This window comes from Culex quinquefasciatus, chromosome 3, assembly GCF_015732765.1.
Source record: "Culex quinquefasciatus strain JHB chromosome 3, VPISU_Cqui_1.0_pri_paternal, whole genome shotgun sequence".
NCBI classification, from domain to species: Eukaryota; Metazoa; Arthropoda; class Insecta; order Diptera; family Culicidae; genus Culex; species Culex quinquefasciatus.
Genome location: NC_051863.1, coordinates 42,185,459 through 42,212,519, shown reverse-complemented (window position 1 = coordinate 42,212,519; position 27,061 = coordinate 42,185,459). Strand labels below are relative to the sequence as shown.

The following is a 27,061-nucleotide window of genomic DNA, read 5'->3' as shown; positions in this document are numbered from 1 at the left end:
TGTTACATGTTGTTTAAAAATTAATAATTAATCTCCCATAACATAAAAAATCTAGAAAAATATTGTTTTCTTGATAATAACTATCGAAAATCGACCGTATTGACCAAAAATAACAAAATTCTAGTATATTTTTTGCTCAAGGAAGCAGAAAAGCACTTGAGCCAAATCGGAGGTTTCGGATAATAAAGTAGGACATGTTCATTTTGTAATTTTATTTAAACATTCCGTAGCAAAATATTTACAATTGTCTGATTTTTTGTTTTCACTGTAACTCTAGTGGACGGTTTTATTTCACCACATTTCGAACATCTAACTTGTTATGATTTCGTGATTAGTGAAAGGTAACTGCGAAGTTTCTCGTTCGTATGGAGTTATTCGGGCGTTTTCGTACATCGTCTCGAAACTAAACGGTTAATCTTATCGTATATAAATTAGACTTCTTATTCGGTAAGTTTTGCGAAACGTTAGTTCACCTTCCCAGCAGCCGGTTGCAGCTTCGTGCGTTGCGGCACCGATGGCTTGAATCCGGCGACACTCTCGAGGGCCGGGGACCGCTTGTACTGGGTGGCCGTTTGGGTGTGCGCCAGCGGGACCGAGTACGCGATGGTGTTGTAGAGGGAGGATGCCGCCGGGATGTGAGATATGGCCGTTGGAGTTGGCTGGGGTTGCTGGAAGTGAAGCTGCTGCGGGGGTTGGTAGATTGGGTAGGTCGAGTGGTGGGGAACCGGATAGGAGGGTTGGTAGAACTGGTGGGGTTGTTGAGTCTGGGGTGGGTAGTGATGCTGGGGGTGACGGTGGTACGGATGGTGGTAGACCTGAACTGGAACGGCGGGTTTGGTCGGATATTGGTACTGTTTGAGGGGAGTGAACTGGAGGGCACTGGGGACGTAGGAATCAAGAAGACTCGTGGGGGCTTTGTGTTGTACGCCAAGGTAGTTGAGGATTCCATTGTTTGGCTGGGCCAACGAGGGATAGCTGGATCGGACTTCGTGGTGGATCTGAATGGAAGGCTTGGCTGGCGAGTAGCTGTACTGGACTCCGGAAGTCGGTTGAGCCAGATGGTTGTGGTTGAAGTATATCGCGGGTTCGGCGTTCTGCGAGATGGAGTACTCGTCAGCTGCAGCTGGAGTGTGATGCGGTCGCGGGGGAGCCGGCGTTGAGGAAGGTACCGCTGCGTAGACCACTCCGGGGGTCTTCAACGGAGCCGATGCACCACTGGGGGGCGCCGCTGCAGCTGATGGGCTGCTGTTGCCGGTTTCACCGTGCGAGTAAGCCTGCACAGCTTGGTTGTTGTTGCCGCCGTGGTTGTCCTGGTCGTTCACATAAGCCGCATACTGCTGTGCCGAGTGCGGTGGCTGGTAGTAGGACGATGGTATCATGATATAAGCTCTGCAAGAGAGAACGAGACAGAATGTCAGAGTCCGAGAAACACAAAAAAATCAGATCTTTGAAGATTAGCTCATCTTTGCATAACATAGTTTGCTGCGCTTCTTGTGCGCGCTCGCGAAAAAATGCACACTACTGCCCTGGTCAGCATTTCTCGGCACGGCAGTCGGTCAGAGCCAACAGAGCCAGCAGGGGAGGGTATGAGGGAAAACAGAAATGGCCAAGAAAAATCAAATAAATGGCCAAATGTGGACGCAGTGGCGCACTGTGTGCACATTCGGTGGGCATCATTAAAGGATTTAGTGGTTATTTAATTATTAATACAAACTAGACTCGATTATCTGAAGTCCTCGCAAAAAACTTATATTGATCAAATCATTCGAATATCCGAAAGCCTTATTTCACTTCGGATAATCGAATCACATTTTTCTTTATTTTAGATGGTTCTAGTTGAGTATTTTCAGTGTACTTAAAATACTCAACAATTTTACCCACAATTTCACCCACTGTGTCCCATCAAACTCATCAATGAATGTGTATATTTGTTGTGACTGCTGCAATGGCTAATAAATTGTAAAATACAATAATTGCTCCCGCGCCCCGCATGTTGCCACCATCAACAATCAAATGGGGTGGATTTCCTACCGAAAGCTTCTGCGAGCAATTTAGGCTGATCGTGAGTGATGATGATCATGATGAAGAGCTGATGCCCAGCGAACCGCAAAATTCGCGAGGGGTGGCCTTTGACCACGCATGGGCTCTTCCATAAAAACTCAGAGTTGGGTGCAGTTGTAGGACGGTGGGAGAAATTGCGCGATTATTTGGTGATGATTTTCGCCTCTTGGTGCGAAAATAGATTGGAGCGTAGATATCAGCGGCGAGGATCATCGCAGTGTTGTGAGTCAACGGCCTATTGGGTAATGATGGAGGTCTAAGATGGTTGATGATGATGGTGATGGGCATCGGCGTGGAGCTCCCTTTGATTGGCGTTGATTGAGCTAATTTGGACAATTTCGACATTTTGCGCATTACTGCTCTGACTAGGTGACTGGGTGAAGGTTGCATCTGTGTGGCTAAAGTGTGGTGTGTTATGGTTGCTTGAGTGTTTTTAATCCCTGATTTGCTGAAGCTTACAGTTATTGGAAAATATTTTCTTCCAAATCAACAATTACCAATGCTTTTGAATTTGAGTAAAAATGTCACCCATATTGATTTTTTGCAGCTTTAGAATTATTGTATTTAAAAGACCAGTCTTGATTATCAAAAATCCTAGTTGAATATTCACTTCAGGTGATTCAATGACAAAATAACATCTTTTTCTTAAGAGCGAGTTTTTCACCGATGTGAAACAGGTCGTATCGAGGTGCTCCAATTTGGATGAAACTTTCAGCGTTTGTTTGTCTATGCATGAGATGAACTCATGCCAAATATGAGCCCTCTACGACAAAGGGAAGTGGGGTAAAACGGGCATTGAAGTTTGAGGTCCAAAACACATGAAAAATCTTAATATTGCTCGCATTTCCGTAAAACTTCATCAATTCTAACTCTCTTAGATGCATTCGAAAGGTCTTTTGAAGCCCTTCAAAATGTGCTATAGACATCCAGGATTGGTTTGACTTTTCCTCATAACTTTTGCAAATTACTGTTAAAAATTGATTTTTTTAAAACCTTAATAACTTTTGGCAACAGCCTCCAACACCCATACTCCCATAGGTCAAAAGTTAGGGAATTTCATGGACTATAAGCCTTCGGTATTAACTTTTTGGCCAATCGCAGTTTTTCTCATAGTTTTTCGATTTTTCTAGAACAAACATTTTACAACGTTAGTTTTTGCTCTGTAGGCCTCCATAGCGGCACTTTTTGGTCTCAATTTTGACATATTCGGAATCATCAGAAAATTTTACATTAGATTGAGGTGTTGGAATTTTGAATTTGATTGGAAAAAATGCCATTTAGAATTAATAAAAATATTATTTAGAATTTTGTCGGATTAGGGGTAAACAAGTTTTCGCCTACTTGATACAGCATTTGACGTATTGATCATAGGGTAAATAAGATCTATTTCTTTTTTTCAAAAATGTTTTATTTAATTATTTTTTAAATCAAAATTACAACTCCAATACTTCTAACTTACGTGAAATTGACCGAGGATTCCGAATATGACAAAATTGAGACCAAAAAGTGCCGTCTTCTTGGCCTACAGGGCAAAAACTAACGTTGTAAAATGTTTGTTCTAGAAAAATCGAAAAACTATGAGAAAAACTGCGATTGGCCAAAAAGAAATTCCCTAACTTTTGACCTATGGGAGTATGGGTGTTGGAGGCTGTTGCCAAAAGTTATTAAGGTTTTAAAAAAATCAATTTTTAACAGTAATTTGCAAAAGTTATGAGGAAAATTCAAACCAATCCAGGATGTCTATAGCACATTTTGAAGGGCTTCAAAAGACCTTTCGAATGCATCTAAGAGAGTTGGAATTGATGAAGTTTTACGGAAATGCAAGCAATTTTAAGATTTTTCATGTGTTTTGGACCTCAAACTTCAATGCCCGTTTTACCCCACTTCCCTTTGTCGTAAGAGGGCTCATATTTGGCATGAGTTCATCTCATGCATAGACAAACAAACGCTGAAAGTTTCATCCAAATCGGAGCAACTCGATACGACCTCTAGAACAAACCGAGCAGAATCTACAAATAATGCCTCTTAATTTGCATTGCTTAACTTAAATATAATCCCAAAACACCACCTGTTGTCAAACGAACGGGGTCACTTTTTAGTTTGACACCCCTTTTACACGGAGTTCACACACATCACCAAACGTTTGTTTTGATACTAAGTGTGCGTCACTTTTTAGCTTGACTTTGACCAACCAATGGGGTACAAACTAGAGAGCCTGGAGCTTATTAGAGAACGGTCATCTCAAACCAAAAGTAACAATCGAAGCACGAGAGCTGTCAAACGGAGGTACCAATCGAGCATGACCGTTCTCTTATAAGCTCCAGGCTCTCTAGTACAAACTAAAAGATTAATTGGAAATGAAGTTCGATCTCGGATTCGGGAAGAAAAATAATATTCACCTTAAGATTGTAGATCAACATATAATTTATTATTCCTGACCTATTCACACCATCTAAGGTGCAAATACGTCAAAAATCTTAAAAGGGCTGTAACTTATGCAAAATTCAATTAGATTTCAAAATTCGTAATTGAGTTTGAAAACTGTGATTTTTACGCTTTTGTTGCATGTTTGAAGTCCTTTTAGGAGCATTTTGAATTTTTAAATTTCATTGCACTTTGCCTTAGTTACAGTCTTTTTTTAAGATTTTAAACGTTTTAAAACCTTCAAACATTGTGTGATTTGCCCCACTTCTCGTTGACCTGGAATGCTCATATAAGGCCCAGATGATAGTTTTATGAGTAAAAACATCCCCTGACAAATTCAGCAAGATTAATGTCGACCAAACGACGTCTCATACAAAGGGGTATAAGACCTTGTTCGTGGACTCGCTCCGAAGGCTTTAAAAACTAAGAAATATTTTGGCGTTTCTTACATTTTTTATGGGAGCAACAAAAATTTTCAAAAAAATATCTTCAATTTTCAAAACCTTTGCCTTTTAGTGCAATGCAAAAATGATAATATCCTTGATGAGTTGCTGTTTGCTCTGAGTAAGCTACTTAGCAAGTGAGTGGAATAACTCACCACCAATGCTCACGTGTTTCACTAATCTGCACACAGCAGTATGTTTATTAGCGCTAGCCGCGTGAGTTGATAATCACACAGAGCAACAAACATTTTTTTAATGAAAGACCAATTGCAGAATATTGCTAACTATCAAGAAAACTTGCAGTACAGTGTTATTTTTGCTATTTGACCTGTCAATAAAAACTTTGTTCACAATGCACATACAAATAACCGGAGATTTGACTCGTCGCAGCATTCAAAAGTGCAGAGTCGTCAAGGAAAGACACAATGAACAAAGTTTTGTTCTGTCTCGTGCTAGTGGCTGTTCTAATCGGCGCTATCAATGGCCAACAGGATGAAGATTCGAAAAAGTACTGTCCATCGATTGCCAAACTGAAGTGTAGGAAATCGTGTCTCTGCGTAACCAGTCCGGATAGTGCTGGCAATTGTCCGACCGGATTTCAGCTCAACAGTGTGTGGGAAGAATGTACAGTTAATATGGTGCTTGCCTAAAGGCTAAGATTGATGAAAATCGAATAAAAAGTGATGGAAACCTTCAGAAGTCAACCGCTTTTTATTTGAAATAAATCAATTTCCATGCAGTGTAGCATCCTAAACTAACCTAATTAAACAAACAGTGGCCCGTTCGCTTCTCAAGTCTGTTTCAAATTTTATGTAATAATCCGTAGCATTTACGCCTTTCAAATCGTATCCCTCGAAGTGGTTGTGGTGGTGGCAAAACGAGATAAATCGCCACCGCGATCCACCTGTTTGGAGCGGCAGTCTGCAGTTCCCCTTGATAGCCTTACCTTGCCAGCGTTTGATCCCCTTGGCCAGATTGCAAATTTCCATAGCGAAAAGCGCTCTCTTCCCAGTAATATAGCCGTCGTCATTCCAAACAGCTCATCATCATCGCCGCCACGGTTGTTACGTAACGTCGACTCGTCGGAAATCCAGGCCACCAGCCAGTTGTTTGTGGGCAAGATAATGTGTCCAGTATTTATTATTGAGAAAAAAAAGTGTGGTGAGACCTTCCACATACCCTCAGACGACGACGGATTGGTCCAATTTCCATCACAATAAACGTTTGAGGCGAAAAAGTTATCAGCTGTAACAATATGGGATCAAATGAATGTTATCTCTCGCTGCCGTCACTACCGGGTTTAAGTCTTTTCAATCAAAATAAATTACTGAATGAGACAAATTATTTATGTGTTTATAATTCAATCATTGATCTAAATCTTAGTAATAATCCTAGCAGTTTTTCAAACATGAATGTTGTGTTTGCATAATTCCTTCAAACCTGATCGAAATTAATCGAATGCATGATTGTAGGACTGGTTGATATAGTTCTAATTTACAATAGTAAAACTAATTTCTAAATCAATTTGACAGCAATTTTAGATGATAACTGTCTTTTTAACAGAGCTGTGGAGTCGGAGTCGGCTAAATTGTATGAGCTGGAGTCAGAGTCGGAGCAGGAGTCGTAAATTTCTGATAGACCCGGAGTCGGAGCGGAAGTCGGAGTTGTCAACACATTTAATATAATTTACGAATTTTTTTATTGTTCAATATTTCGTCGCCGTCGTGCTAACTTGTCGCACGTGCATTTTGGGCCAAATTGAGTTAAGAACGCCATTTTGTGCAGCTCACAATGCCTCACCTGACCTTCACAGATTTCAATCCTGAGATATTCAACGAAATCCGAAAAAACTCCGTGCATTTTTGTCAGTTTACATATGAAAGTAGTTTCAATCTTGTCGTGCTATCTAGTCACTCCCTGAAAATTATTGTAAGTGCGACAATTGGCCAAAGGGATTCAGGTAAGAACTCGTTTGACGTACGTACAAGTTAGACTACCGTAAACATTTGTAATAATAACTCGGGACTCCAGCAATCAACTTCAACCAATCTTCAGGACAATGCATAGAATGGTCAACTAAACAAAGCGTGATTGTTATTGTTTGCATTGCGTGCTCTCGGTTTTGTTTATTCAAGGTCAAACATTGAAACGCGTTTTTCTTGGAACGTCGAAATGGCGGGTGCGACAAGATAGCACGACGACGTCGATTTGTTATAATTCAGGTTATATTATAAATTTATTTATTGATTTGCGTGCACAGCGTTGAAATTTTTTGTTTAATTTTTTTTTGGTTCAAGTTAATTATCAGATACCATGATGTTTTCGAAGCATTTTTATTGTGATTGGAAAGCTGACTATCAGTATGTTTAATGTTTGATTATGTTTTAAAAACATTATCAACATTCAATCTTCTACTTGGGACGCAACATGCTCATTTTGTATGTAAATAAAAACAAATCAATGTGTTGTGCTGAAAACATTTCAAGCTGACAAAAAATATCGAAAATAAGTTTGAAACACAATTTTGAAACACAGTTAAACCGGCGAATTTTCTCATGATTTGTATTTTTAAAGTGTGTACTGGGCTGGTTCACACAATGTCCATGTACGTCTTCTCAAATAAATTCAAAAAAGCTTTAAAAAATAGCTACTTTGAAAATTGTTTATTTCAAAATCAGGGTATCTTTGATAGTTACTGCAAACCAATTTTTCATTACTAAATTCAGTTAAATTTACTGAAATCTGCACTACTGAAATTTTCAGTAAATGAAAACTTGCTGAAAAAAAAAACAATTGAAAATAAGTGTAACTTAAAAAAATAATGTAAATTTAAAGTAATTAAATAGAATGTACCAATTTGTCAAACAAACAAAATTCAAATTTTCTCAGAAAACTGTTGTGCTGAAAATGCGTTTTTTTATATTGCGCAATTCTCACTAACTTGGACTTCGCACTAAATTATTGCTATTGATCGCACTATTGCGACTTGTCAAACTGGCTTGGGAAATATAAATTTTCTCAAAAAATAATCAAAGCGAGCCGATGTTGCTCACCTGTCAATCGCAATTTCAAAGTGCGAATGTCCAGTTTGGTGGAAACTGCGACTGGAAATGTAAATAAACAACTGCTGGTTGCCTAGTTTTTGGAAATTTTGTTGTCAAAAGTGCGAGAGAAAAGTGCGGGCCAAATCCAAGTTACAGTGCAAGGATCAATATTTAAAATACAGAATAGGTGTCGGAGTCGAAGTCGGAGCCGGAGTCAACAAATTTTGGAAAGCTGGAGTCGGAGTCGGAGTCGGCTAGAATTGGTAGGCCGGAGTCGGAGTCGGAGCCGGAGTCAACAATTTGTGGAAAGCCGGAGTCGGAGTCGGAGCTGGAGTCAACAATTTGTGGAAAGCCGGAGCTGAAGTCGGAGTTGGAGTCGCTTGGAATATGACCCGACTCCGCAGCCCCGCTTTTTAAACAAGCGAAGTTCTTATGATTTTCTCTACTATAAGTATTACACTACTCGACAAAACAAAACTTGTGTCAAGGGATTGACGATATCTCATCGGTTCCTCAGAGAAAAGGCATCCCCGAATCCGATGCAATCGACAGAATTTGATTTTATGTCCACGCGGACTGACGAGAAGCTGGTAAATTTTTTAACATAAAAAAATCGAACAATTTAAAAAACTTGCGTCTCCTCCCAACTATATGAGCCATCTACAAAAATATGGAGGCGCCTGGTGCATAGCCATTTCCTTTAAGCACAACGGAAACAACCAATACAAATGTATAAAAAGTTGTCAAGTTCGGGGTCCACAGCTAGCATTTTTGTACGATTATAAAAATAAATATTAAAAGTTTAAAATTAAAATATTTGAAAACATTTTTTAAAATATATTTGTTTACTAAAATCTCAAATTTCTCTATGGTCATGGACCCCAGAGGTGTCGAGGACCCCGGAAGATCGTCGGATTACATCGTATAGCAATATGGTAGACTCTATATGAATGTATGGGATGTCCATGGTCATCCAAGGACTCCCTGGTTAAGATCTATGAGTCTATCGCCGTAACAAGCAATCGTCGGATTTGACCCCGGATCATGGCGTATAGCATCAGTGGATAGGTAGACTACTATGAATGTAATGGGATGTACATGGTCATCCAGGACTCCCTGGAGTTAAGATCTATGAGTCACCGCCGTAACAAGCAATCGTCGGATTTTGACCCCGGATCATGTGCGTATAGCATCAGTGGATATGGTAGACCTATATGAATGATGGGATGTCATGGTCATCCAAGGACTCCCTGGAGTTAAGATCTACGAGTCTACCGCCGTAACAAGCAAGATCGTCGGATTTTGACCCCGATCATGTGCGTAACATCATGGATATGGTCTACTATATGGTTGATGTCATGGTCATCCAGGATTCCCTGTTAAGATCTAGAGTTAGCGTAACAAGAGTCGTCGGATTTTGCCGATCATGCGTATAGAATCAGGATATGGTAGATCACTATATGAATGTAATGGACGGATTACTATATGAATGTAATGGGATTACAGGTCATCCATAGGACTGGAGTTAAGATCTATGAGTCATCGCCGTAACAAGCATCATCGGTTTTGACCCCGGATCATGTGCGTATATCAGTGGATATGGTAGACTACTATATGAATGTAATGGGTACCGGTTATGGCAGACTACTCGCGAGCCATGGATGTCCATGGACTCAAGATCCCGAGTTCGATGGTCCGCCGTAACAAGCAAGAGTCGCAAGGGTCGTCGATTTTGACCCGATCATGTGCGTATAGCATCAGTGGATATGGTAGACTACTATATGAATGTAATGGGATGTACATGGTCATCCAAGGACTCCCTGGAGTTAAGATCTATGAGTCTACCGCCGTAACAAGCAGAGTCGTCGGATTTGACCCCGGATCATGTGCGTATCATCAGTGGATATGAGACTACTATATGAATGTAATGGGATGTCCATGGTCATCCAAGGACTCCCTGGAGTTAAGATCTATGAGTCTACCGCCGTAACAAGCAAGAGGTCGTCGGATTTTGACCCCGGATCATGTGCGTATAGCATCAGTGGATATGGTAGACTACTATATGAATGTAATGGGATGAACATGGTCATCCAAGGACTCCCTGGAGTTAAGATCTACAATCGATGTAAAGTTATCGAAATATTTAAGTTTGAACGATGAACAAAAGTCCTTGCTTACCACTTTAGCCAAACGGCGACCTCTTTTTTGTTACGACAGTAGACTCGTAGATCTTAACTCCAGGAGCCCAACACATTTATATAGTAGTCTACCATATCCACTGATGCTATACGCACATGATCCGGGGTCAAAAGCCGATGACCTCTTGTTTGTTACGGCGGTAGAATCGTAGATCTTAACTCCAGGAGTCCTTGGATGACCATGGACATCCCATTACATTCATATAGTAGTCTACCATATCCACTGATGCTATACGCACATGATCCGGGGTCAAAACCGACGACCTCTTGCTTGTTACGGCGGTAGACTCGTAGATCTTAATTCCAGGAGTCCTTGGATGACCATGGACATCCCATTACATTCATATAGTAGTCTACCATATCCACTGATGCTATACTCACATGATCCGGGGTCAAAATCCGACGACCTCTTGCTTGTTACGGCGGTAGACTCGTAGATCTTAACTCCAGGGAGTCCTTGGATGACCATGGACATCCCATTACATTCACATAGTAGTCTACCATATCCACTGATGCTATACTCACATGATCCGGGGTCAAAATCCGACGACCTCTTGCTTGTTACGGCGGTAGACTCGTAGATCTTAACTCTAGGGAGTCCTTGGATGACCATGGACATCCCATTACATTCATATAGTAGTCTACCATATCCACTGATGCTATACGCACATGATCCGGGGTCAAAATCCGACGACCTCTTGCTTGTTACGGCGGTAGACTCATAGATCTTAACTCCAGGGAGTCCTTGGATGACCATGGACATCCCATTACATTCATATAGTAGTCTACCATATCCACTGATGCTATACTCACATGATCCGGGGTCAAAATCCGACGACCTCTTGCTTGTTACGGCGGTAGACTCGTAGATCTTAACTCCAGGGAGTCCTTGGATGACCATGGACATCCCATTACATTCATATAGTAGTCTACCATATCCACTGATGCTATACGCACATGATCCGGGGTCAAAATCCGACGACCTATTGCTTGTTACGGCGGTAGACTCGTAGATCTTAACTCCAGGGAGTCCTTGGATGATCATGGACATCCCATTACATTCATATAGTAGTCTACCATATCCACTGATGCTATACTCACATGATCCGGGGTCAAAATCCGACGACCTCTTGCTTGTTACGGCGGTAGACTCGTAGATCTTAACTCCAGGGAGTCCTTGGATGACCATGGACATCCCATTACATTCATATAGTAGTCTACCATATCCACTGATGCTATACTCACATGATCCGGGGTCAAAATCCGACGACCTCTTGCTTGTTACGGCGGTAGACTCGTAGATCTTAACTCCAGGGAGTCCTTGGATGACCATGTACATCCCATTACATTTATATAGTAGTCTACCATATCCACTGATGCTATACGCACATGATCCGGGGTCAAAATCCGACGACCTCTTGCTTGTTACGGCGGTAGACTCATAGATCTTAACTCCAGGGAGTCCTTGGATGACCATGGACATCCCATTACATTCATATAGTAGTCTACCATATCCACTGATGCTATACTCACATGATCCGGGGTCAAAATCCGACGACCTCTTGCTTGTTACGGCGGTAGACTCGTAGATCTTAACTCCAGGGAGTCCTTGGATGACCATGGACATCCCATTACATTCATATAGTAGTCTACCATATCCACTGATGCTATACGCACATGATCCGGGGTCAAAATCCGACGACCTATTGCTTGTTACGGCGGTAGACTCGTAGATCTTAACTCCAGGGAGTCCTTGGATGATCATGGACATCCCATTACATTCATATAGTAGTCTACCATATCCACTGATGCTATACTCACATGATCCGGGGTCAAAATCCGACGACCTCTTGCTTGTTACGGCGGTAGACTCGTAGATCTTAACTCCAGGGAGTCCTTGGATGACCATGGACATCCCATTACATTCATATAGTAGTCTACCATATCCACTGATGCTATACGCACATAATCCGGGGTCAAAATCCGACGACCTCTTGCTTGTTACGGCGGTAGACTCGTAGATCTTAACTCCAGGGAGTCCTTGGATGACCATGTACATCCCATTACATTTATATAGTAGTCTACCATATCCACTGATGCTATACGCACATGATCCGGGGTCAAAATCCGACGACCTCTTGCTTGTTACGGCGGTAGACTCATAGATCTTAACTCCAGGGAGTCCTTGGATGACCATGGACATCCCATTACATTCATATAGTAGTCTACCATATCCACTGATGCTATACGCACATAATCCCGGGTCAAAATCCGACGACCTCTTGCTTGTTACGGCGGTAGACTCGTAGATCTTAACTCTAGGGAGTCCTTGGATGACCATGGACATCCCATTACATTCATATAGTAGTCTACCATATCCACTGATGCTATACGCACATAATCCGGGGTCAAAATCCGACGACCTCTTGCTTGTTACGGCGGTAGACTCGTAGATCTTAACTCTAGGGAGTCCTTGGATGACCATGGACATCCCATTACATTCATATAGTAGTCTACCATATCCACTGATGCTATACGCACATAATCCGGGGTCAAAATCCGACGACCTCTTGCTTGCTACGGCGGTAGACTCGTAGATCTTAACTCTAGGGAGTCCTTGGATGACCATGGACATCCCATTACATTCATATAGTAGTCTACCATATCCACTGATGCTATACGCACATAATCCGGGGTCAAAATCCGACGACCTCTTGCTTGTTACGGCGGTAGACTCATAGATCTTAACTCTAGGGAGTCCTTGGATGACCATGTACATCCCATTACATTCATATAGTAGTCTACCATATCCACTGATGCTATACGCACATAATCCGGGGTCAAAATCCGACGACCTCTTGCTTGTTACGGCGGTAGACTCGTAGATCTTAACTCCAGGGAGTCCTTGGATGACCATGTACATCCCATTACATTCATATAGTAGTCTACCATATCCACTGATGCTATACGCACATAATCCGGGGTCAAAATCCGACGACCTCTTGCTTGTTACGGCGGTAGACTCGTAGATCTTAACTCCAGGGAGTCCTTGGATGACCATGTACATCCCATTACATTCATATAGTAGTCTACCATATCCACTGATGCTATACTCACATGATCCGGGGTCAAAATCCGACGACCTCTTGCTTGTTACGGCGGTAGACTCGTAGATCTTAACTCCAGGAGTCCTTGGATGACCATGGACATCCCATTACATTCATATAGTAGTCTACCATATCCACTGATGCTATACTCACATGATCCGGGGTCAAAATCCGACGACCTCTTGCTTGTTACGGCGGTAGACTCGTAGATCTTAACTCCAGGGAGTCCTTGGATGACCATGTACATCCCATTACATTCATATAGTAGTCTACCATATCCACTGATGCTATACGCACATGATCCGGGGTCAAAATCCGACGACCTCTTGCTTGTTACGGCGGTAGACTCATAGATCTTAACTCCAGGGAGTCCTTGGATGACCATGGACATCCCATTACATTCATATAGTAGTCTACCATATCCACTGATGCTATACGCACATAATCCCGGGTCAAAATCCGACGACCTCTTGCTTGTTACGGCGGTAGACTCGTAGATCTTAACTCTAGGGAGTCCTTGGATGACCATGGACATCCCATTACATTCATATAGTAGTCTACCATATCCACTGATGCTATACGCACATAATCCGGGGTCAAAATCCGACGACCTCTTGCTTGTTACGGCGGTAGACTCGTAGATCTTAACTCTAGGGAGTCCTTGGATGACCATGGACATCCCATTACATTCATATAGTAGTCTACCATATCCACTGATGCTATACGCACATAATCCGGGGTCAAAATCCGACGACCTCTTGCTTGCTACGGCGGTAGACTCGTAGATCTTAACTCTAGGAGTCCTTGGATGACCATGGACATCCCATTACATTCATATAGTAGTCTACCATATCCACTGATGCTATACGCACATAATCCGGGGTCAAAATCCGACGACCTCTTGCTTGTTACGGCGGTAGACTCATAGATCTTAACTCTAGGGAGTCCTTGGATGACCATGTACATCCCATTACATTCATATAGTAGTCTACCATATCCACTGATGCTATACGCACATAATCCGGGGTCAAAATCCGACGACCTCTTGCTTGTTACGGCGGTAGACTCGTAGATCTTAACTCCAGGGAGTCCTTGGATGACCATGTACATCCCATTACATTCATATAGTAGTCTACCATATCCACTGATGCTATACGCACATAATCCGGGGTCAAAATCCGACGACCTCTTGCTTGTTACGGCGGTAGACTCGTAGATCTTAACTCCAGGAGTCCTTGGATGACCATGTACATCCCATTACATTCATATAGTAGTCTACCATATCCACTGATGCTATACGCACATAATCCGGGGTCAAAATCCGACGACCTCTTGCTTGTTACGGCGGTAGACTCGTAGATCTTAACTCCAGGGAGTCCTTGGATGACCATGTACATCCCATTACATTCATATAGTAGTCTACCATATCCACTGATGCTATACGCACATAATCCGGGGTCAAAATCCGACGACCTCTTGCTTGCTACGGCGGTAGACTCGTAGATCTTAACTCTAGGGAGTCCTTGGATGACCATGGACATCCCATTACATTCATATAGTAGTCTACCATATCCACTGATGCTATACGCACATAATCCGGGGTCAAAATCCGACGACCTCTTGCTTGTTACGGCGGTAGACTCATAGATCTTAACTCTAGGGAGTCCTTGGATGACCATGTACATCCCATTACATTCATATAGTAGTCTACCATATCCACTGATGCTATACGCACATAATCCGGGGTCAAAATCCGACGACCTCTTGCTTGTTACGGCGGTAGACTCGTAGATCTTAACTCCAGGAGTCCTTGGATGACCATGTACATCCCATTACATTCATATAGTAGTCTACCATATCCACTGATGCTATACGCACATAATCCGGGGTCAAAATCCGACGACCTCTTGCTTGTTACGGCGGTAGACTCGTAGATCTTAACTCCAGGGAGTCCTTGGATGACCATGTACATCCCATTACATTCATATAGTAGTCTACCATATCCACTGATGCTATACGCACATAATCCGGGGTCAAAATCCGACGACCTCTTGCTTGTTACGGCGGTAGACTCATAGATCTTAACTCTAGGGAGTCCTTGGATTACCATGGACATCCCGAAGTACCCATAGACCTTTGAGAAACATAAAATTTTAGTAAACAAATATATTTAAAAAAAATGTTTTTCAAATATTTTAATTTTAAACTTTTAATATTTATTTTTATAATCGTACAAAAAATGCTAGCTGTGGACCCCCCGAACTTGACAACTTTTTATACATTTGTATTGGTTGTTTCCGTTGTGCTTAAAGGAAATGGCTATGCACCAGGCGCCTCCATATTTTTGTAGATGGCTCATATAGTTGGGAGGAGACGCAAGTTTTTTTTAAATTGTTCGATTTTTTTATGTTAAAAAATTTACCAGCTTCTCGTCAGTCCGCGTGGACATAAAATCAAATTCTGTCGATTGCATCGGATTCGGGGATGCCTTTTCTCTGAGGAACCGATGAGATATCGTCAATCCCTTGACACAAGTTTTGTTTTGTCGAGTAGTGTTATCAGTTTTCTGTACTAAAATATTAAAAATTATTTCGCAGGAAATTTCTCCACCTCTTTAAAAAAAATCAAAAACCGTAGCTAGGAATTGTTCTCATTTTTATCAAATCAACCCCTGTATTCAGCCTGAACCACACACTTTGGATTAAAATGCTGAACTCTGTCAGACCGTACAATTTATTGAGATTGCGTACCATAATTTCTAATGGTTCTAACATTCCCCTAATGATCGGGATCCAGTTTCCTTCGAGATCTCGCTCACGCTCAGTCTCCTTAATGTAATGTTATTTGTACCGATCATCTGCGGGACCACTTACGTAACTCGGCAGCGAATTAAACAGCTGCTCGAGAGCACAGCTAAAGATTGTACTTTTATATTGCATTTCAATTTCAATCATCGCACCACACCGATCCGAACTCGGTCAACCGGAGAGGTATCATCAACTCTTCAGGTTCACGAAAGCAACTACTTGGTATGCACTCAGCTAGAGCTACCCCAAACCGACCGGTTCAGCCGGCTCGGCCAAGTATGCTTATGTGATCTCCCCGTCTCGATATTAGCGATACAGGCGATTATAGACGATTAGTTTCATTTTTATTCGAACCCGTCGACGCCGATGAATGCTGAATAGCCTGAAACCCCCACACCGTAGCCGTTGACAGGCCCTGGAGTCCCACGCGGCAAGATCGAAACCGAACTTTATTGATTTGTTCCTTTCATCTTGACTCGATCAATGGAGAGCCCAATACATACAGTGCTGCCGATCATCTGTTCGATAGTACTCCGAATTACAACCATACCGACTGCACAATATCCCATGACGAATCCGGTGATGAAGTAAATCGAATCGCGATACAATAGCCACCACCGACCGCGTGGTCTTAAAAACAGGCCTTCGACCGGTTACGCAGAACGCGCGTGGAGCCTCGCGCATATCGGGGTCATCCAAATAGTGATTTGCATGGTTCCGAATTTGCATTTGCGCGGTTTGTTGTTTGCTGAAATCACGCGGTGGCTGTAAATGTCGCGTGGGTCAGAGTCGCTGAAGAAATTAAAAAGGTGCCGTCTGGTAGTGGCACTTTCGATGCAGATTGTGTCAGTTTTTAACGGCTGGTCGTGCGACAACTGACGTAAATTTTGCGGGGTCGATAGTTTGGCAGAGTAATTGCTAGATTTACGACTACTAAAGAGAAAACTTTATTGCAAATAACACGAGACAGCCAAAGCAAATAAAAGTGCATGTGAATTCTTAATTCACGGCACAGCTGAGCAATTTTGTGATATTTCGGTAATTCGATTTTTTTGTATTTTTTAATCCGACTGAAACATTTTTGGTGCCTTCGGTGTGCCCAAAGAAGCCATTTTGCATCATTAGTTTGTCCATATCACATTCCATACAAATTTGGCTACTGTCCATACAAAAATGATACATGAAAATTCAAAAATCTGTATCTTTTGGAAGAATTTTTTGATCGATTTTGTGTCTTCGGCAAAGTTTTAGCTATGTAGGTTCGAAAGGGCGTAATATTGAACTTTTGGCCCTTTTGAAATGTTGGTCTTGATTTTAAAAAATGAAAATATTGTTTTTGAAAAGATCGGAAAATTTCACGAAAGTTTCATACTCTAATATTGAAAATCGGACCATTACTTGCTGAGATATCATCAGTAGAAAATGGTGGGTTGTTTGAATAAGACCTCGAAAACATCAATTTTCCTATTTTTAAACCTTTTGATGGCAATATCTCATCAACTAAGAGTCGCATCAACAAATTTCTAAAAAGCAAAATATAGAGAGATTTTTTCAGCTCTTCGAAAAAAAAATATTTTTTTTTCAAAGGTGGGCAAACATGGTCATCAATTTTAAAAAATGCATAACTGCGACTATTTTCAAATTAAGTCACCAAAAAATGGCTAAAACTTGAAAACGGTGCACTTTACCAAAATTTCACCAAAGTACTTTTTGATTGCCAATTCTATTTTACATCGAAAAATGAAGTTGAAAAATTTTTGCGATCAATATTTCGATTTTTTAGAAAAAAAAAGTGATGATTCAAAAATTCAAAACTTGGCCAAAGATTTTTTGCCCGTTCTGGAAATTTCTGAAAAGTTGGCATTAAATGCATTGATTTTGATGTCCCCTAAAACATATCAGAAAATAAAAAAAAATAAAACAGTGTTTTTTGCAAATCAAGTTTTAATGACAAAAAGTGAAATTATAAAAAAAACCCATTTTTTTTTCCTTGAATCACTCTTTTTTCAGTGTAGTCCTTATCCATACCTACAACTTTGCCGAAGGCACCAAATCGATCAAAAAATTTCCTCAAAAGATACAGATTTTTGGATTTTAATATATCATTTTTGTATGGACAGTAGCCAAATTTGTATGGAAAATGATATGGACAAACTAATGATGCAAAATGGCTTCTTTGGGCATACTGAATGCACCGAAAAAGTTTCAGCCGGATTAAACAATGCAAACAATAAAATTGATAAAAAAAGACAGATTTCGTTGGGGATTGTTCAGCTAGTAGATTTCCAGATACATGTCGAATTTTTAAATAACAGCAAACTTTTAAAAATCAGTAGAAATCATGGTGCAGTGATCCCACATATTCGTAATACTCACAAACTCTGGACACTTTGTTGATAATTTTTCAATAGATTTTTTTCTGTCCACCCTACTATTGCTAGGACCTTTATTTGGACATTAGCATGGCTCACGGATATATGAAAAGGACAAAAGTGTTCAATATCGAGCGCCTCAACCGGATTGTTCAAGCACTATGGTCCCAAAAGCTAGTCTGAAAATTTTAACGCATTTGGTCAAGGTTAAGTTGTTCCACCCTTGACATAAATATTACCAGCCTTTTTTGGTCCAAACACCGTAATTTAAAAGTTTCATTCGACCTGTTCATTCAAATACCTTTCATTTGCGTCCAAGACAGTTAAAATCAGTTGAAATGGCGCGTGGTTATGATTTTTGATATATGTAGTTTTTGCGAAAAGTGACGAAAATGCAAACTTTCGGGACCACCCTAGCGGCCAAACAAAAAAAAGGGTCTCATTGTTTTGGCCTAGGAATCCACAGTTTTTTTTTTTTTGAAATCAAATATTGGCCCATTACCGACTAAATTCCAAATTTGAACTCATTCTGACCACGTGGTCAGCCTAATGGTGGGCCAATATTTCCAGGGGGTATGCCTGAAGAAGCCTGAGTTTGGACCACCCTAATACATAGGTTAAATTACATCATAAAATACACCACATACACCTTCAAAATTTACATTTTTTTACTGTGTACAGAGTTTCTCAACTACTAAAAACCCAAAATAATGGCCAAAATAATTAGACCCGTATTGTTTTGTTTGGCCATTAGGGTAAGTGCTTAAGTGGTACGAAAATGTATAGGTCATCACTGAAATTTTGAAGTCATCGCAGTTTTAGAGAGAAAAGATGATTTTTTGCCGATTTCGTCATTCTTCCGTTTTTGCGCGTGGCGCGTCGAAAAACTCAGTTTTTATTTTCAAAAAAATCATATCTCGAAAAGTACGGTTTGACATCGCCAATTTTTTTAAATGATTTGTAAAATTTTCCGAGGAATCCGATAAAAATATTTTTTGCAATTCTGTCGTGAAACTACTTACTTTTCCTGTCATTCTTGAACGACGAAATAGCCTACTTTTCTGTACCAAAAATAACAGAATCGAATAGCAACACTTTTCAAAATAAATGCTGAAAAGTTCTACTTTTCAGCACTCAAATCGGTGCTGAAAAGTTGAACTTTTCAGCACTTGTTTCGAAAAGTAACACTTTTCAACATTTTTTTAATTTAAACGATTTATTGACAAAATACATGAAAATTTGACATAAAATTTCACTCAGTGTGTGTTTTTTGGAATTGCAAAAAATGTTGTATGGAACTCGTTGCAAAACTTGATTTTTTCAGCACTTTTCGTATTTATCCAACTCGGTGAACCTCGTTGGATAAATGTACGACTCGTGCTGAAAAAATCCTCTTTTTGCAACTTGTTGCATAAACGACTATTTAGACATAGGCTCTATGGTCAAAATGCCATTTTAAGTTTTCATACGAATTTTTCAAATGCTAGATTTTTGAAACTTCTTACTATTTTTCTCAAATAGCTAATCACCATTCTTTTGTGTCTATGACAACTTAAATCGGATGAAATGACGCGGAGTTATGATTTATTGAAAAAAAAATGTTTTTTTTTTTGGCAAAAATTACGAAAATTGCCATTTTTCGAACCACCCTAGCACGCTGTAGGTCACCTTAATGGCCAAACTAAAAAAAAAGGTCTAAATATTTTGGCCAAAGAACCCCCAGAGAAATTTTGAGCCCGATCGGAGAACTTTTTTTTCGGTTTAGGCTCTTTTTAAATGGAATTGCTGCACTACAAAACAACCAATGTTTTTTATGTAAATAGGACCATTTGAAAATGTAAGCGAGAACTTATAACAGCTCAGCATTATTTCTAAGTTTATACAGATTTCAAGCCATGATGACTAATCTATAATTACTTATCTTAGAAAAATAGACGTAGCGTAAGAATTTGAATTCACGGAAAGGAATCTGAATATCTACAACAGAAAAGTGGAACTTTTTTGCCCTTGTATCGCAAAGTATTACTTTGGGGTTTCAGTAATTTTTGATAAAAAAATGCAGGATGTTTCATCATTCTAGAATGTCAGAAAAAAATGTAGATTTACAATGGAGTTACAAAAAATGTATTTTTGACCATTAATAAAATTGAAATGAACTTAAATTATGTGTATTTTTTGCAAACAATCTGTCTGAATATCTGTAAGTGTTCATGTGTTCGACAACCTCTCAATGTGTATGTGCCAATATTGGCTGCACAAATTACTCTTTATCCATCATCATCATCAACATCATAATCCACGGTAGCAGCAGCAGCAGCAGCAGCAAGATTGCCCCCATCTCGGACGTCTCGTCAAAATTGTCTGGCATGCTCGGCCGAGAGAAGTTTTGCGGACCTAAAAGCTCATCTGCTTACTTATTTTGACATCGTGCAATTTCTGGTGGGATCTGGCGCAAGCGCCTCTTCGCGAACATCGGGCCAGCAACAGCAACAGTATACATTTGCGTTGTGAAAATATTTGCGATGACCTTAACGGGTTATTTTTGTTTCATGTTTTTTTTTTGTATGACACAAACTGAAATCCTTTTCGATTTAGTTTAATTTCACTCACAAAACATGGAAAAAATGTAGATGTTTAGAAATAATGTTTGAAAAAGAAGTTTTCTCTGATTTTGGGAATAACATTTCAATATGAATTATGTTAAGTATTTTGTGTTTGAAAAAACTACGCCTAAGCACACCGGTTTACCCAACTGAAGTGGGTAGCAATTTCCCAAACAGCAGCGTAAAACAGTGAAGCAACAGTCAGTGTGTCGCACCTACCGGCGAGAATGTCATTCAAATTGGCGTGGCACGGTAATGATGATTATCGTCGCGTTAAACCTTTCGGCTCGGTGTCATCTTTATTCGCCGCAACTAGAGCACGTCACCTTAAGGTGTAATGTTTTTTTTTGTCATTGCAGGATAGTATTTACCCTCAGTTTGTCTGTTCAGTTTTTTTTTCTATGCAGGCAACCATGATTTAATGACAACGTTTGAAAAGAAATGTGCGCAATAAAGGTTGAGAATTAATTGTTTGGAAAGTTTCGGAACAGCGCGCAGTACAATTATTTTGTCACGTCGTCAGATCGAGTTGACCAATAATTGTAAAATAGGTAATTTTTGTACAGTTTCAGCAGGAATTAAATGCCTATGAAGAGGTGCGTGTCAAATGTTTATGGCAACTCGAAGATGATTTATTCATCGTTGCCTATTGCTTCGGTTGTGTGGCGTTTATGATGATCAATTACTTCCAACAACCGTACATCGTAAACTTAATTGTGTGTTGAGAGCGCGCAGTATTTCGGTGGATCTTGATGATGTTTCGTTTCCACTATTTTGATTGAAAGTTACTATTTTGATTGAAGGTTATCAATAACACTACACGGAGAAAACAGAGTTCCCAAAATCGTGAACAAGCGTTCATGAAAATGGGAACCACGAACAAAGTGTTCAAATTTCATGGTACTTGTTCACGATTTTGGGAACTCTTTTATCTCCGTGTATGTTAAGATATTTGTGTATATTTCTTTCAATATACACTTAAGTGAATGTTGCCTATGACACAGTTACATTTTAGCATCTCAAAACATTGATTTAAAATGTTTAATTTAATAACAGAAGGTGTGATTAATTTTGCTACAAATTACCAGTTCTATTTTTTTTTCGACTAATCTCGTAACGATCCTTGGTTTGATGGCTATGCAATATGCAATCTAATTGATGACACCGTCGCCAACACCAAGGAAATCGTCAATCAGAATCAGAAACACCGCATGGTACGATTTAGACTTTATGGTTACAAATTGAGTCAGGGTTATTTCAATGGGTAATGCGGTCCCTCATTTGTCACATCAGTTGCGTTAGGTTTAATAGGTTTGAATAACACAGTAAATATCAGACATAATTAGTAAGGAAGGAACTTTTCAATTTCAATTTTTTTTTAGGGGGATTGTTATTTAATGTTTTTTTTTATAGCGGTTGGATTTTGATGATGCTTCATTCCATAGCAAACCGGAATTGAGTGCATAAATCCTTAATATAAGAGATTGCGGGTGCGTGATATTGAATGTTTGGCCCTTTTGAAATGTGAGCCTTTATTTGAAAATTTTGAAAATATTGTTTTCGAAAAGATCGAAAAATTTTACGATTGTTTCATATTTTAACTTTATAAATTGGATCATTAGTTGCTGAGATATCGACGTTAGAAAATTGTGGTTTGTTTGGGTGAGACTTAGAAAACATCATTTTTCTTGTTTTTAAACCATTGCATGGCAATATCTCAGCAACTAAAGGTCAACAAAGTTCAAAAAAGCAAAATATAGTGAATTTTTGCAGCTTTTCAATTTTTTTTTTCAAAAGTTGGCAAACATGTGAACTAATTAAAAAAAATGAAAAACTGCGACTATTTTCAAAAAAGTTACCTAAAAATGGCTATAACTTGAAAACGGTGCACTTTATCAAAATTTCACTAAAGTACTTTTTGATTGCAAGTTTGAATTTACACCGGAAAATGATGTTAAAAAATTTTGGCGACCAATATTTCGATTATTTGAAAAAAATCAGTATTGATCCAAAAATTCATAACTCGTTCAAAATTTTTTTTGCGCAGCCTGGAAATTTCTCAAAAATGGTATTTGATGTCCCCTAAAACATATTAAAAAAATTAAAAATTGTGTTTTTTTATAATTAAAGTTTTAGTGACAAAAAGTTAAATTTAAAAAACACCAATTTTATCATGTATCATTATCGTGTATCATTTTTTTTCAGTGTAGTCCTTATCCATACCTACAACTTTGCCGAAGACACCAAATCGATCAAAAAATACCTTCAAAAGATACAGATAGTGGGTGACGAGCGGGAATTCCCGGGAAATCGACCATTTTTGGACCTCTCGATTCCCGAGAAATTCGGTCGAGACTTATAAATTTTAAACTTATAAATATCGAAGCAAAATTATATTAACCTATCAGAAAATTATTTGGAAAATTGTTAATTGTTTAGAACATTGAATATTCAATGATTGATGTTGGAGTTCGAATAAACCAATTCTTCTCTAATCTTCATATTCAGAAAGTATAAATTTTGAATACCAATAATTATAATGGAGCATTTCCATTCGAGCAGTTTTTGCTTTTTTCTACAATGTATTCCTTATAGGAGAACTGTCATTTCTAGCACTCAAATCGAGTGCTCCATTGAGAGAAGCCAAAAAAACGAGGACCCTAAAATATACCTCAAATTATACTTAGCAGTAACATCCCTGAAATGAAATCTGAAGCTTTCAAATTATTATTTTTTGCAATTCCGTCTTGAAACTTCCTACTTTTCCTGTCATTCTCGCGTGACGAAACAGCCTACTTTTATCTACTAAAAATAACAGATTCGAATAGAAACACATTTCAAAACAAATGCTGAAAAGTTCTACTTTTCAGCACTGAAATGGATGCTGAAAAGTTGATTTTTTCAGCATTAGTTTTGAAAAGTAATACTTTTCAACGTTTTTTTTTATTTGAACGATTTATTGACAAAATACATGAATATTCACTCAATGGGTGTTTTTCAGAAATGCAAAAAATGTTGTATGGAACTCGTTGCAAACCTTGATTTGTTCAGCACTTGTCGTATTTATCCAACTCGGTGAACCTCGTTGGATAAATGTACGACACGTGCTGAAAAAATCTTCTTTTTGCAACTTGTTGCATAAACTACTATTTATTTATTATTTCTAAGAGGGTAAAGCTTTTTCAAAATAAGTTTAATTTCCTTATCCTCTCTCGAGTATAGTAATCCTCATAATGTATTTTTTTTAATTCTTCTTCTTCTTCTTTTTATTCTTGTTTAAGTCCGTAAGTTAATTTCGTTGTATCAAGGTTATTTCCTTTTTTGTTGTCTATAAAGTCCCGATCATTTTGTCTTTCACGTCAACCTTAATATCAAATTATATTTTTGGAAAAAAAAACTCTGTCAATCTTTGTAAAGTTATTGTCCGCCAATAATCCCGATCCTGGGTAATTATATATTATTCGTAAACATTTTAAACTAAAATTCCTAGTCAGTCCCATAAAGCTCAAGAAACAATTTAGAATTTGCAGATTCAGAAAAAAAATCAAAAGGTAGATATAGCCCCTCTAAACAATGAGGATACTTCAATTAACGTTTCATAGAATAAGTATGAATTGATTGTAAGTAAATTCATTGAAAAAAAACGCAAATTTATTACTTTTCTTCTTGAATTATTGCCACTATTGGCATAGTCAAAAAACTCCCGGGAAATCCCGGAGAATTGTCAAATTCAACTCTCGATTCCCGGAAAATTGAAAATCTTGAGAATAGGCACCCTCTAGATACAGATTTTTAAATTTTCATACATCATTTTTGTACGGACAGCTGTCAAACTTGTATGGACCCTTGCATGGATAAACCAACGACAAAAAATGGCTTCTTTGGGCCAAATTCAACCAAAACAAAAAATACAAAAAAAAACACGAGCTCGGCATAGTGTCTTAAGAATAATGTTCATGATTGAAAAGAAAATGTTCAAGAAAAGCTTAACATAGATTTTCGGTTATTATTAAGCAGACAAAATTTCAATTTTAATATTCCATAGATATATTTTTTATTTTGTGATTCCATTTCTGTCGGTGGCAATTTATCAAGCAGAAGTGTCAGAAATTAGTTTTGAATTGATGGTTCAATCCCATCATTATTCTCATCCGAACTGGGCAGGAAATTGAGTTCCATAAAGGTCGCACGCATCTTGATGGAGCATTTTGTGGGAAATAACCGTTTTTTGAGGTTCATAACCAAATCACGTGTACATTTCACGCTTGAGCTTTGCGCCCAATTCGTGATGCTTTGATTTTGAGCGACTTTGCGGGTCTTTAGCTTTACTCACTGTTGGTTCTGTGGGAGAATATGCATCAGCGATTGGGCCATGTTGTGGTTCGCGTACTGGTGAACCTGCTGGGGCTGGGCCTGCACGTACACGTACTGCGGCTGGGGCGTCAGCAGATGGTTCGCGGCCGGAGCGCTTCCGCCGATGATCGGCTGGATCAACGACTGACGCGACGGCACCGTGTAGGTCGAGTGGTCTTCATGCACCTGCGGAACCTTCTGCGGGTACTGAGGCTGGTACTGTGCGTTGTACTGGGCCGTGAAAGCTAAAAAGCAGGAATTTGTATTAGAAAATTGAGTTCAAAATACCGGTACTAAATCAAAAACTTACGTTTCGAGTAGGTTATGCCCGGTCCGGTCGGAATTTTAGCGTACGTAATACCAGCAGGTCCCGATGGAATCGGCGTGACATAGTTGATGCCGGCGTGGCTGGTGGCCCCACCCGGGTGGTGTTCGATTTGGATCGCGTAGTGATTGCTACTCTGGGAAGAGGATGCTTGCAGTGGGGGTTGGTATGGTTTCGCTTCCTTCTTGAACGCCAGGTGGCGCTCGCTGTTGAGATTGTCCCGTTCGATGTCTTCCAGGTTGACTTGGCGGTTGGGTTGGGTCTCTGGTTCGGCGGGAGTCATTTGTAGCAACAGGCAAGACCATATCACAAAGCCAATGATGACCTGAAATTTATTATATAAATTATATAATTAATAAACAATTATTTGTTAAATTTGAGATTTTTTTTTAAACAAATAAAAATATGAATCAGATTTTCTATGCAGTTCCCATCAAATGCCATCTTTGGTCAAACCAGAGAAGCTTATAGCTATCGCCTAGGCAGCGGAAACGTTTCCACCGTTTTACCACGGGATTGAAACTCGTCTGAAAAACCTGTATCATTTTCTCAATCAAAACGGTGGCGCCGCGTGGTGGTAGCTGCCCTGTTTATTACACTGTGAAATTATCCTTGGTTAATCCAAGGAACCAAAAGGTGACAACAGAAATGTCCGCCCAAAAGGGGTGCTGCAAAAAAACTTTTTATTTAAAAAAAATCCTAACAAATCAGCAACGAATTACAAGTTTGATAGTCGAACTACACTTAAAAGTTGGTTTTGTTATTAGTTTTTGCAAAACCGCATATTTTTTAACAAAAGTGCCAAAAATATTCGTAACTACCTTTTGCCTCCTGGTGGCGCTTTGTGTTAGTATGTGTGTGGTCGATATTTGCGGACGTGCACGCAGAACACAGAACAGTGAGAACTAGCGAAAATGCATCACTTTCTTCTGATACAAGTCGCCATATTGAAATTGCTTGAAGATTCATACCCGTGGTTTTACTCAATATCAAAGCAAGCACGTAAACCGCTTGGATGAACGAGACTGCAGCCTTCATTGTACCGGTTCGCAGCTAAAATATTGCCTACTGTTTGGCGTTTTTGATCACGCGATGTTTGTGATGATTTTTTGGTCAGTTGAAATATTTCAATTTTATTTCGTTTGAAACAATCAACTTAATTTTTATATCGCTTCTAGAAATTATTATATACAGTCGACTCTCTGGTTGTCAATATTCAAGGGACCGTCAAGGAAAAGAATCATCAGTTTACAGAACGATGCAAAATGAAGACTCGATTGAAATGTGTTTTTTCTTGCTAACCAGCTGTGGGAGAGAATCATGG

At 39.5% G+C, this 27,061-nt stretch overlaps 1 protein-coding gene across 1 annotated transcript in view; it reads right to left on the bottom strand.

Moving 5' to 3' along the window:
- Window positions 1–228: 228 nt before the first annotated feature.
- Window positions 229–27,061, bottom strand: part of LOC119770296 (extensin-3-like) — a 46,610-nt gene continuing 19,777 nt past the window's right edge. The window contains exons 2-4 of the mRNA XM_038264906.1: window positions 25,723–26,062; window positions 25,393–25,657; window positions 229–1,389 (exon numbers count right to left, since the gene is read on the bottom strand). Coding sequence (XP_038120834.1) covers window positions 465–1,389; window positions 25,393–25,657; window positions 25,723–26,062 — 1,530 coding nt within the window. The 3' untranslated portion in view covers window positions 229–464. The remainder of the gene's footprint in view (window positions 1,390–25,392; window positions 25,658–25,722; window positions 26,063–27,061) is intronic.